Below are 12,987 nucleotides of genomic sequence, written 5' to 3' on the forward strand. Positions count from 1 at the left end.
CAAGGATTTTATGTTTTTAATGTTTGAAAGTTAGGACAGAAAAAACCTACAGTTATTCCATGTATGTTAAAGGTTAAAAAAAGTAATAATAAAAAAACTTAATACAGACTGCTTGAAACTCTTATATAAAGAAAACATGCAGTCTGTGCATTTGCAGCCTTAAGATTTATTCCAAACCTGCAGGTTCTCATTTCTTACTGACCCTGTGAATGTCTCCTGCTCATAATTTAAGCACACTATGCATTCTAGAGGAGCTATTAAGGAGAACTGTTGCTTTGCTTTATTTTGCTATTTTTTTTTTCTAGATTTGGGTCTTCCAGGATTGTTTTTACATCCTTCTAATAGGGTATGAAGCCCCCAATACTTAAGATCATTTATATGGAACACATAGCCCTATAAATGTTAAATTTCTGGATAAACAACAACAACAAAAACCTCTCGAATGTAGGTATATATCTTGGCTGAGTCTTAAGAGAAGATCCCTTTTTGCAAGATTGTACATTTAGTTTTAAAATGACAAAGTTTGGATTTGAATGTTTTGAAATTATAGGGATATTTTGAATAAAAAATATTAAGGTGTATCTGGTGTGGTTTAATTGCTGTGTGTTTTAAATATGTTTACATGCAGGTTTAAGGGTGGCAAAACCACTGGAGGCTCTTTTTATTCATTGTTCAAGAGCATCACATCAATACAGTGTAATTAAGAAGGAGGAGGCAGGACTCACATGTACTGAAAATAAATACATCTTTATTATTCTCATCTCTACAGAGTGACCCTCCCTGCATCCCACTTACAAGACATCAGTACAAAATACACATCATCATTATTAGACATCAACAGGAATTATTAGACACCAACAGTCTGACAATAAAGTGGAATTAGACGCGTGAAGGGCTCTCGATCAGTAAAAGAAGAAATGAGTGTTGGTCCAGCAGAGCGGAGTTTATGATCTGTGAAAGTGAAAAAAAAGTATTCTACAAAAAAGTCAATGAATTCACAAGAAAATTAATAACAATTACGAGGATTTGCGTGACTGGAAGTTCATATTTAGTCACATTTAATCTACAAGATGAGTTTGAAAGCTCCAGATTATTAGGAAGTGGAGGTCTGAGCTTTACAGGAACAAACAACGATGTAAACAAAGATCAGCTTTAAGCACATTTTATCTCTCATGCAAGTCTGTAAAAATGTTCTGGATCCCATTATAAAGATTTAAAACAAAAAAGAAACTGCTACTTAAAGTTGTGTGTGTCTTAATTAGCTCTCTCGGCTAATCAGACTTAGCTCCCAGGTTTAAGATTTTTAGTCACTGATCTCACAAACACTCCACAGTTTTTAATGCTGAAGGAAACAGAAGGTTAGGGATTAGTGATCAGTCAGTCCTGTGGATTTGGTGTTAATTTCTCTCAATAAAACCAGTAACATTCACATGAATCTGTGTCAGACGTGATCAATCACATCTGAAATGTTAGCAGTGTTGTGATAATTTACTACCGATAACCTCGGTTTATGATCAATACACAGTATATGTTCACATTATTGCACGTGGAGTGAAGCTAGCATGCTAACGTGGCTAAAGTTCACGAAGCACATCCCTCTGACCGGACATTGCATCATCACCATCATCATCACTGTCACCATGACAACTTACCAAAACCTCTGAACGCTCAGTCTAAAAACTTCATCACACGCAGACCTCATCACCTGCTCAGTCACAGACAAAAAACACTTCCACATCGTCAGGGTGTTTTTAGCGTAGCTTAGCACAAAGAATGGAAACGGTGGGAAACTGCTAGCCTTCAAGACAGGAACACAAAAACACCTTCCAAAGGCTCAAAAGCTGTCTGAAAGCTGCGTCTCACTTGTTGAAGAGGTGCATATAGAAAAAAGCAGAAAAGAAGGTGACAGCATGCTAACAGACGCGCTAAGTCGAGGTTTCTAATAAATTTGTTATCGCCCTAATTATTTTGCTGACCTCAGTTCATACTCCAAATTAAGTTTTAGCTTTAAACTCTAATGTAACCTGATTTTAAATTTGTAAAAATTGTGATTTAAATACACGTAAATGAAGCTGTTTTATTATTTTATGGACTGAACAGCAGCATGCAATTTGTGTTTCGTTTTTGTCCTTTTGTGTCTTTTTTGTCATTTTGTGTCTCGTTTTTGTCATTTTGTCTCATGACAGTAAATGAGGTGAAAGAAGTGAAGGCATGATGAGGATGATGATGGTGATGATGATGTATCATGATTCTATGCACGTCTACACTTTCTGCTTTGACACTAAGGTGAAATGTGCATGGAATGAGTAGCTTCAAGGGGAAACAAGCTTCAGTTTGAACATCAGCAAATCTAAATCAAATTAGTAAAGTTTCTGGAATGCAGCGATATCCTGGAGGTCGTAAAAGCTCGGATTCTGTATGATTTTTAGTATCTGTGAGGAATGTTAAAGCCGGATCAGCTGAAAGTATCTCCTCTCTTTTCATAGATATCTGATTTCTGCTTCCACCCCAACATGTAATCTGAGCCATTCACAACAATAAAAAGTTAGATTTTATGAAAAGAATCCCAACGTCTACGAGTGCAACAACGGCTCTAAAATGCTTTTACACAAGAAGGCACTTTTGATTTTTGTATTTTAAACATGTTTTCTAATTGCTGAAATCTTAATCCTCTGCTGTTGAACTGCTGACATTTAGAAATATTCCAAATGAAAGTGTTTGGATTCTTCAGAGTAACCAAGACACTGTTTCAGTTATTTTAAATGTCATGTTTCATAGCTGTGAGCAGTACAAAATGGATTCATATTATATTATGTTTTGGTAGAAAGGCCCAAATCTCAGACTAAAAGTTCTCAAAACCTGGAAAAAAACAAGCAGGAAGAGAGAAAATGTATGCATTCTGTTTTAAGTTGCATGAACTGGCCCTTCAGTTGCTGCAGTTTGAAACACTGTGATTTTTTAAAAATATATTTTTCTAATAAATTATCCTGAACACATAAAACACATAGTTTGAAACTCAGTGTTTTATGTAACAAGATGCTGATTATTATTATGATTATTACACGGAATTGCACTGACTTTATGTATTAAAGTAGAAACATTAGCGCAAAACTTCCGCAAATGTTCAGATCTCAGCTAGGATGAGGGCTAACAGGACTGAGATTAGTAGTGGAGATACTGGTAGTGGTACTGGTAGCAGTATTTGTAGTATTTGTAGTATTAGTGGCGGTGGCAGCAGTTAGTTTGGCCTTTCATCACAACAGCTCAGAAAAGAAAAAGACAAAATATCTCCACTGATGGGGAACAGACTACATCACACCACCTCAGCTGGAAACAGGTGAGGTGGGCGGAGTTTATCCCACGCAGGTGTTCTTCCCGCCATCAGTGTCTCAGACATACAGTGTTGCAGACGCAGTGTTACTCAGCTGTACAGTGTTACAGACAGACAGTGGTGTCGGTTGCTAAGGGGGGCGGTGCTCTGCTGTTGTCATGACTACAGGGGTTGTTGCTGGGATGGAACAGGCGATCGCTGCGGCGACACGGCGGCAAGAAGCTCGCTGTAGATCTCCCGTCGGACCTCCTGCGCTACGCTCTTTCGAATCTGGAAAACAAAAGATAAAAGGCGTCACTGGAACTCCCTTTTATCTGCCGTTACACAGGAATCAGCTCGGCTTGTCCCTGGTTCAACAGACGACATCACATCTCCCCGATTCTGGCTTCTCTTTACTGACTCCCTGTCTGACTTAGAATCGAATTTAAGATTTTACTCATCACTTTTAGCGTCAACATATAACAGAAGGACTTTTTGTATCACAGTTGACATTTTTACTGTTTTCATGCCTAAAATCAAGATGGCCGCCTGTAACTAAACACCACATGGCATTTTTACAGAAAGAATCTCCAAAATATTTTATATACAATTGAGTATAATAGAAACTGAAAGTTATTTCTAAAGATATTGCAGTAAATCTGTTGACTAAATAACTAAGAAAGCCTTGGAGTCTGGCCAGTCTTTCCTGACTGACTCAATGAGGGACAAAATGATCATATAAAGATACAAAATGATGAGAGACACACACAATGACTACAAAGCACCAAAAATTACCATAAACAAACTGAAAACGGCCACAAAAGGGCACAAAATGACCACAAAAAGAAAATAACAAAAAAGGAAACAAAATGAGCAGGTCATGTGATCTGGAAGGAACACACTTTCTTGACAGATGTTCTTGCAATGGGTAACTTAGTGGAAAGTGATTAAATTTGTTATTTTTCATATAAAATTTGATATTTTGCCAAAAAAGAAATATCTATAATAATTATTTCAACTTAATAAAAAGAACACAATCAAAACAACTTTTGAACAAGCTACTAAAGTTGCTCTACATTAAAGTTACTCTATTAGTTATTAGTCACAAAAAAAGTTATTAAAAAAAACGCTTTTCCTTCAAAAATAAGGACATTTCATTAAGATATAAATATATAGAAATACATACATACATATATGTATATACATAATTTTATTTCCCTATATTCTTGTTAAATAAAGTGTGTGTGTGTTACCTCGCTGATGAGCTGCTGCAGGTTGTCCACTCTGACTCCTGCTGCTCCCTCTTCCTCTGGTGATTCTCCTCCTCTTCCTCCTCCTTCTTCTGCTGCTGCTCCTCTGTCCCTCTCTACCTCCTCCTTGTTCTCCTCTTCCTCCTCCTCCTCCTCCTCCTCAGTGTGTTTGCTGGGTCCAGGACGGAGGGTAGGAGTGATATTGATGGATGCTTTGTACACTCCTCCCCTCTGCTCGCCTTCTCCTCCTCCGTCCGGACTGGACGCCCGTGACGACAGACCGGTGGAGGGGGCGTGGCCACCATAGCTGATCTCTGATTGGAGGAAGAGCTGCTCTCTGAGGAGGTCGGACATCTGGACGGACATGAGGACAGACAGGTGAAGGTTTCAGACAAACGTCGGCAGGTTTAGCTTCATAAAAAGAACCTTTGTGAGTGTTTGTGTGCTGACCGGTTCCATGGCTCTCAGAGCAGAGGCGGTGGACAGACTGTCGACGCTACGGTCCACATGGAGACCCTGCAGGAAAGAACACGCATGACGGAGTTACCATAGACGTTTAGTACAGAAATCACAGTAGTCAGGAACATACTGTATGTTGTATGAGTGAATAATAATAGACTGCTCAGAAGTTAGGACACACCTTCTAATGTTTTTACTATTATATTCAGTGTAGGACAGAAATGAAGCCACCAAAACAATCATTAATTGTCAAACAGCCCTGAAGTTACAGTTACAGAAGTTACACCGATAACAGCTGACGAGGCTCAACTGGTAATCAGAGATCAGCTGATTAACACTCAGAACACAAAAAATCACCAGTGGCTTATAAAGTTATGGTACCTTTTTTCTGTATATTTACCCTGTGTTGTGTGTATACCCTGTGTTGTGTGTGAGTGTATACCCTGTGTTGTGTGTGTGTGTATACCCTGTGTTGTGTGTGTGTATACCCTGTGTTGTGTGTGAGTGTATACCCTGTGTTGTGTGTGAGTGTATACCCTGTGTTGTGTGTGTGTATACCCTGTGTCGTGTGTGAGTGTATACCCTGTGTTGTGTGTGTGTGTATACCCTGTGTTGTGTGTGTATACCCTGTGTTGTGTGTGTGTGTATACCCTGTGCTGTGTGTGTATACCCTGTGCTGTGTGTATACCCTGTGCTGTGTGTGTATACCCTGTGCTGTGTGTGTATATCCTGTGTTGTGTGTGTATACCCTGTGTTGTGTGTGTGTATACCCTGTGTTGTGTGTGTGTGTATACCCTGTGCTGTGTGTGTATATCCTGTGTTGTGTGTGTATACCCTGTGTTGTGTGTATACCCTGTGTTGTGTGTGTGTGTATACCCTGTGTTGTGTGTGTGTGTATACCCTGTGTTGTGTGTGTGTGTATACCCTGTGTTGTGTGTGTATACCCTGTGTTGTGTGTATACCCTGTGTTGTGTGTGTATACCCTGTGTTGTGTGTGTGTATATACCCTGTGTTGTGTGTGTATACCCTGTGTTGTGTGTGTATACCCTGTGTTGTGTGTGTATACCCTGTGTTGTGAGTTGTGTGTCAGCTCCAGCAGTCGGTCCTCCAGCTGTTGTTCCAACTCCTGCAGCTCCTCTCTGACGGCTGATCTCAGAGACTGCAGCTGCTCCAGTTCCAACCTGCAAACAAACACACAATCCAGGTTTAGTTGTGTATCACAGCACCACACACACACACACACACACACAAACACACACACAGTACCACAGCAGTCTGATTACCGTCGTTACAGCTCACCTGTCGGCAGGGCTCAGGTGCTTGTAGACGACGGCCTGCTGCTGGAGGATGGACAGCTCCAGGTCCATCATCTGACTGCGGAACAAGTTCAGATTCCTCCTCTTCTGCTGAAACTCTGTCAAAGACTGAAAACAGAGACAGACACGAGCTGAAATCCACTCTGCTGCTTCCTCGATGGAAAAAGACTGAAAACTGACAGCATGTTTTATGTTATGCAGCGAAAAAAAATGGTGGAAAAACTGTAAATCCAGATCATCTGGTTGCCACATGTTAACACGACCCAGAGAACATTTTATGCTTTCAAAAGAAGTTGAAACTTTGTGTTTGTGTCATAAAAACCCTGTAAAAACTAAACATGGCAGATAGACTAAACTGCAGCACAGAAACAAGGAGGGGATCTGTTGGTTGACGGTACCTGATTGCTGGGCAGAGCTGCGCTGTGATCACTGAATGCACCTGGAGTATCAGCTCGGTTCTAGATGAAAGGACACCAATGGATAGGTTACTGGACAAACTATACCAAAAAGGGAAGATAAGCCTAACAGGGCAACAAGAGCAGTCAGATGAAGCTCAGGTAGCTCATCCAATTGGTTTGGAGGAAAAATCAAAGGTCAACAACAAAACAAAAAAAACCTAATATATCAGGTTTTTTTTTTTACATTTACCACAAATTGATAATAATTAGTTGTTTTAGTAAATATGCTTATCTGATTTGTTGTTGAATTAGATGAGCAGTTTGACACCATTGCAGTCGGCTAACTTAGCATAACGAGAGCTAGCCCAGTTTTCCCAAACGCTGAAAAAAAAAAAAGACTTTTTTATGGGGCAGTTGTGCCAAAAGTGTCAAATCTTTCCTTCAAAACATGTTTCCTCGGTCGACCCATGAACATGGACTATAGTCGCTGACGGCATCGACCTGGGTTCGATTCCAGCTCACGGCTCTTTGTTGCAGGTCTTCCCTCCATTCTTCTCCCTACTTTCCTGTCTGCCCCTCTACTAATCTGTCTAAAAAGGCCAAAAAAACATGTTTCCTCATACTGCTTGGACCAACAGCAGTGTTCCTCTGTAGTGAAAGTTATTGGACTGACTGTAAAAACACTCTGCTTCACAGATGTTTCTTGCTACATCGGTCATATGTTTATAGATATATGGCAATGAGGAAGAACAGTAAACTAAAGTGGTAATAATACTATCCTCCAGTTACGTAACAGGACCTTGGAGGACTCACCTGAGCCAGACTCTGAACTGTTCCCCTGATCTCATGCAGAACCTTCCTCAGCTGCATCTCGGTGCTGCTCAGGTTAGCAGCAGGAACTCCAAGCCTCGGGTGGAGGAAGCCTGGGGCAGAAGGTGCTAGTCCTGGGTAGAGACTGTGTTCATGGACCAGAGGTGAATACTGAGAGACTGGATGAGGGAAGGGCATGTGTGGGTTCATGCTGTAGCCATGGTAGCCAAGGTAGGGTGAGGCAAACGGCGAGCCATGTTGAGCAGCATTGTAAGGTAACTGGTGGTTATACGGATGGTTGTAGCCCTGCTGGTGCATTGTGGGAGATCCAGGAGGGAAGTGACCCAGACTGACAAGATGAGGAGCTGTGGAGGTGGACGGATGGTGAAAGTTGGACATGCTGCCGTGTGGAGGGACTGGAGGGGTGTTCGGCTGGTGGAGGCTGGTTAGACTGGAGTGGTGGTGGTAGTGATGGAGGTTAGGAAGGCTGGCGTACGGATGGAGAGGGGATGGGCTCTGAGGTGGAGGGTTTACGGTGAAGGGGCTTGGGCTGCAGTCGGAGCACTGAGCCAACGGGTTGGGGAACGTCATCTGCCCCGGGTTCCAACTTTGCTGGTGTTGATTGGCTGGAAAATGGGTGGGTGGCCTCCGATTGGACGAGAGATCCGGAACGCTCTGGGTGCTCCAGGACTGGGCGTGGCCTCCTGGGGACCAATCAGGAGGAGGGCTGGAGCTCTGTAACGAATAGGACGACCGCATCAGATGGCGAGGGAAGGGTTTCGGTGGGGTGGCAGGAAGTGGATTTTTGTTGGAGCCAGACGAGGAGCCGGGGTTTATGGTGACGGTTGACAGGTAGTTGGTTTGTCCTTCCTCCTCCTCTTCCTGCTCCTCCTCCCGGGTGTCTCTGGTGGGTTGTTTGGGCGGGGTGTAGTAGGACGTCTGGCCTCGCCCAAACTGGATTCTGACAGAAGGTACGACTCTGCTGGGGGCGTTAGGATGGAGGAGGGCAGGGAGGAGGATCTCTGCAGGGGGATGAAACTTCGTCTTCCTGCTGAAGTTTGGGACGTCGTGTTGCTCTGGGAACCCACCCGGTTCAGCTGCTGCTGCTTGGCTCGGTTCAGAGCGCTCTGAAGCGGAGACGACGGAGCAGGAGGACGAAGTGAAGCAGAATCATCCGAGAACGGAGCTTCTGCTTGGACCTCAACGCTCTCTGCTCCCTCTGTGGGTGGACCTGTGTCTGCGGCGGCCTGGGCTGGTTGTGGTTCTTGTTCTGAAACAAACACATTCTGCACGTTTTCTAATTGTGGTAGTGGTTCTGATTCAACAGTGGATATGCTCTGGGTAGTCTCTTGTTCTGGTTCTGGATCAGTCCGGTCACTAAACTTCACTTCCTCCTCGTCCTGGGTCTCCTCCTGCTGCGCTCCCATTGGTTGGCTTCGTGGGAGATGGTGAGCCGTGTACTGAGGAACCGGCTCTGGACTTCCTGCTGCATCTTCTTCTCTGGAAATACAACTCCTATCAGCCTCGACAGCAGCAACAGGCCCCGCCCCTTCCTCTCTGCCATCTGGTAGATCAAACGCTGGCTGGTCCATTGCGAGGGGCGTGGCCACGTCTTGTGAAGGATGTGATGTCACAGTGGTCTCGCTGTCACAGCTGTCACTGCTGTCCTGCACCTAAAGATGATGAATTAAAATTATTATCAGCAGTAGAAGCACTCAGATCATTAGACAGTTCATGTTTTAGCTATTTCAGGACACTTTAATTCATGCTATTTATTTGCAACCACCGTATCAATGGATAGTTTTTTTTTATATATGTCTCATGTTCCATATAAATCGTCATGAGGTAGGCAAAATGGTAGAAACACTTTAAGATATAATGCAGCAACATCACCAAATATGACCTCAATAATAATATAAAGTGAATACATCAACAAAAACTGGAAATGTAGGAACTTTGCAAATGTTTCTGGGCAGCTGTTGTATTTGACTGGATTAGATTTCACACATGTGGCTTTAAAAGTGTCAGCCAAATGTATATGCAAAAGTATAACAGTACAGTAAAATTGAAATCTACTACTTTTGAAGAGCTCTGTGTAAATATTTACACATTAATATGAAAATAGAAAAAAAGTTACAGGGTAAGGACCTGCATTTAAGCTACAAGAGTCAAATTCTGCATTTTTATGTAGTTCAGTAGAAAAACGGTCCATGTGACAGATTATTACACATGATATTATTAGATTGTTAACCTTAAATTATCAAGTCTTTAAACAAGTATTTTTTTTTTTTTTTACTGTTGGAGGTAGTTTTATCTATTTTATATAGAATTAAGGTGTCTGGAAAGAGGGTCAGCTTTTAAAAAAATGATACAAGAATAACTGCAGAAGTTTTAACCCTGTAAAATTCAAAACATAAATACACACAAGAAAAAAAATATATAAGAGAAAAATAGTAAATTTATAATGATGAAAAAAATAATGAGCATAAAACTGATGTTGCATTTTTGCAACAGTGGGTTTTACAGGCGTAAACAAGTCGTTAAATGTAAATCTGCTTTTCGTACTGTTTGAATTTCTGTAATTGTGACAATTTTATCTGAAATTCTTCACAATAGAGAGAAATCTGAAGCGTGGCAGAGGGAAGAAGTATTTAAAAAGGCCTCGTTTTTTTGTTTATTTCATTTAAAATGAAAATGTTACTTAACAGTAACAAGTAATTATATATTCCAAATGAACAACATAATATTTGGTTCTTAAATGCAGTGAAGAAAAAGCATAAATTTACTGATAAACTCCAGTAAATAAAAATCATAACCAGCTTTACTAATGAAAAATTTAACTCAAGTTTATATTTAACATGTGATCTGCAACAACCTCTTTGAAATCTAAACCCAGTATAAGTGCCTCCCAGGCATCCATTCAGAGATAAAACCAGACTCACCTCCACCTTTTCTGCTGTTTTATTCATCAGGACACGTTGCTGTGCGCTGATACTGATCATAATGTGAGCCCGATTCTAACTGCTGATGTATATCTGAGGACAAACGACAATCTGCAGCAGCTAAAGTGACTGTCTGTGTTTTTTCCAGGTTGATTTATCAGCGTTCATTAGACATAATAAAGTCATTTTTTTAGATTGCATGTGATTAATCTGCAGGTATGTTTTTCCCCTTGGTGTGACTGGAATTTTATGAGTCATTTAAAGGATTTAAAGGCCAAAGTTGTGGATCATAAACAGAAATAAAGTGAGGATAGACGTCTGACGGACCTTTAGGTTGGTGTTGGAGTCGGCCGACGGCTCTTCAGCAAAACCGCTGCTGTCTGACTGCTGGCTGACTGTCCTCAGCAGGTCTGAAAGAAATAATGAAAGAAAAAGCACCAGAATTATTCCAGCAGTACCACGCTTGGCCTGCAGGTGGCAGAATGGAATTATTTATTCAGAGCATAAAACAGTGGGATTAAAAGACAGGACAGTCTGTCCTCACAGGAAACATGTTTATAGCAGACAAGAATAGGCTGTGTATAAACTCTACATGTACACACAGCAGGACAAAATAGATTTTACCCTCACATCCTACAGAAAGACTCAACACAGATTCAGTTAGTGAGGTGGAAAGAAGAAAGACACGGCTGTAAACAAAGATACAGGTTGAAAGGAGGTACTTCTACTATTTTTACTTCAGAGTGGTGCTGAAGTGGTGATACATGCAGGAAAACTACAGCTAAGAGCCAAGATTAGGACTAAAATAAGACAATGCACGGGTCTGAGAGAGCCAAAAATGTCTAAGAAGAAAGTAAATCTTTAAGTACTTGTCTAGGTTAAAATTAAACAGAAAATAAACCATTTTTATCCCCTATTAACAAAATGTTGAGTTCTTCTGTGATTTTCACGAAGATTTTCTGTTGGATTTTTTTATATATATTTAAAGAGTTAGAGATTTAAGGATCAATGGAATTGTTTAGTTTGGGATTCCACTGCATCACATTAGAGCAGGGGTGTCAAACTCATTTTAGTTCACATTCAACTCAATTTGATCTCAAGTGACCGGACCAGTAAAATCGTAACACAATAATCGATAAATAATGACAACTCCAAATTTTTTACCTGCAAAGGCACAAAATATTTAGTCACAAGTATCTGGAACTTCTCAAGTCTGTCCACTTCAAGCGATGACTGCTGTTTCCACAGAGGTGCAAGATTTTAGATTGCAGTGAAAAATTTGAGTAAAAATGAGAGAGAAATTTGAGGAAATCTTCAGAGTGAACAGACAAACTTCATGAGCCGTCTTTACAAACGTTTTCAAAGGAGAGAAGTAGATGCAGTAAGACCTCGGAGACACACATGATGCATTTTGTCCAGAAGCACTGGATGAATGTGGAACGTAAGCATAACATCTGTCAAGATAAACTCATTTGGAAACAACAAACAGAACTCACCAGTGGCTCTGGACGTTCTGGACTGCGACTCATCTTCGTTGCTTTGAATCTGAATGACACACAACAGATGAAATTTTACAGGAAAGAAACAAAAAAGCTGCTGATGTTCAGTGCCTTCGCTTTGAAGAAATAAAGACAGGGGAAGCTGTTAAACTGCTGTGCAGATTTATGTAGATAGAGCGGCTCAACATGCTTCACTGGAGTCTTCAGAAGGTAGAGATCACTTTAAAAGGTACACACTGGTTTTGATAGAGTTTTTGTCCATCTCTACTAGTCTGAGTGGGTTTTTTGTGTGTTTCTGGCAATATAAATGAAACGTCAAGTCCTCAAGCGGTCATTCAAATCACAAACCTCCTGCTGTCTATATGTTGCGACTGAAGCACAGTTGGTCCGCCTGCTGTCGCGTTTTAGCTGGTTTTAAGGACAGTAGCATCATAATTGAGCTCTGAGTCTCATTCTAGACTAATCACATCTACTGACGTTCCTCTGATGCAGTGACAACGGGACTTATTTGCATGAATTTGCCTTCTTTTCTGCCCATGTTTACTAGCAGCAGCTTGTTAGTACAGCAACATAAATAACTCACAGCTATGGAAGGTGATTTGAATGATAAGAAAAACAAACAAACACCGCGTTTATTTTGAAGGCAGCTCATCCACTTGGCTAAATGTTTCTACTGGCATGCCACAGGGCTCAGTTCTGGGCCCACTTCTGTTTGTTTTTTTATGTGGATATTTTTGGGCAGATGTGTCCCTAATGCCAAACTTCATTTCTATGCCGATGATTCAGTTACGTACTACTGTTACATACTGTTGTGGCACTACTCTTGAAGCCCTTGACAGGCTATAGATCGGTAAAACTAAATTGTTCATTTTCTCCAATGGCAGCATTTTATCATTACAAGGTTGTGAAATTGAGCTTGTGACCTGTTGCAGGTATCTTGGTATTTTAATTGATTTCTTTTAAATTTCACATGGAAAACTTGGTAAAATTTTAATGTTTTTTC

General features: G+C 41.0%; 1 protein-coding gene across 1 annotated transcript in view; it reads right to left on the bottom strand.

Annotated features, from left to right (window-relative positions):
- Positions 1-728: 728 nt before the first annotated feature.
- itprid2 (ITPR interacting domain containing 2) overlaps positions 729-12,987 on the bottom strand; it is a 52,845-nt gene continuing 40,586 nt past the window's right edge. The window contains 10 exon segments of the mRNA XM_022203632.2: positions 729-3,601; positions 4,564-4,914; positions 5,011-5,076; positions 6,086-6,200; positions 6,319-6,443; positions 6,734-6,793; positions 7,547-8,533; positions 8,536-9,216; positions 10,813-10,895; positions 11,982-12,030. Coding sequence (XP_022059324.2) covers positions 3,494-3,601; positions 4,564-4,914; positions 5,011-5,076; positions 6,086-6,200; positions 6,319-6,443; positions 6,734-6,793; positions 7,547-8,533; positions 8,536-9,216; positions 10,813-10,895; positions 11,982-12,030 — 2,625 coding nt within the window. The 3' untranslated portion in view covers positions 729-3,493.

The sequence above is a fragment of the Acanthochromis polyacanthus genome, chromosome 14 (assembly GCF_021347895.1).
Source record: "Acanthochromis polyacanthus isolate Apoly-LR-REF ecotype Palm Island chromosome 14, KAUST_Apoly_ChrSc, whole genome shotgun sequence".
In the NCBI taxonomy this organism is placed as follows: domain Eukaryota; kingdom Metazoa; phylum Chordata; class Actinopteri; family Pomacentridae; genus Acanthochromis; species Acanthochromis polyacanthus.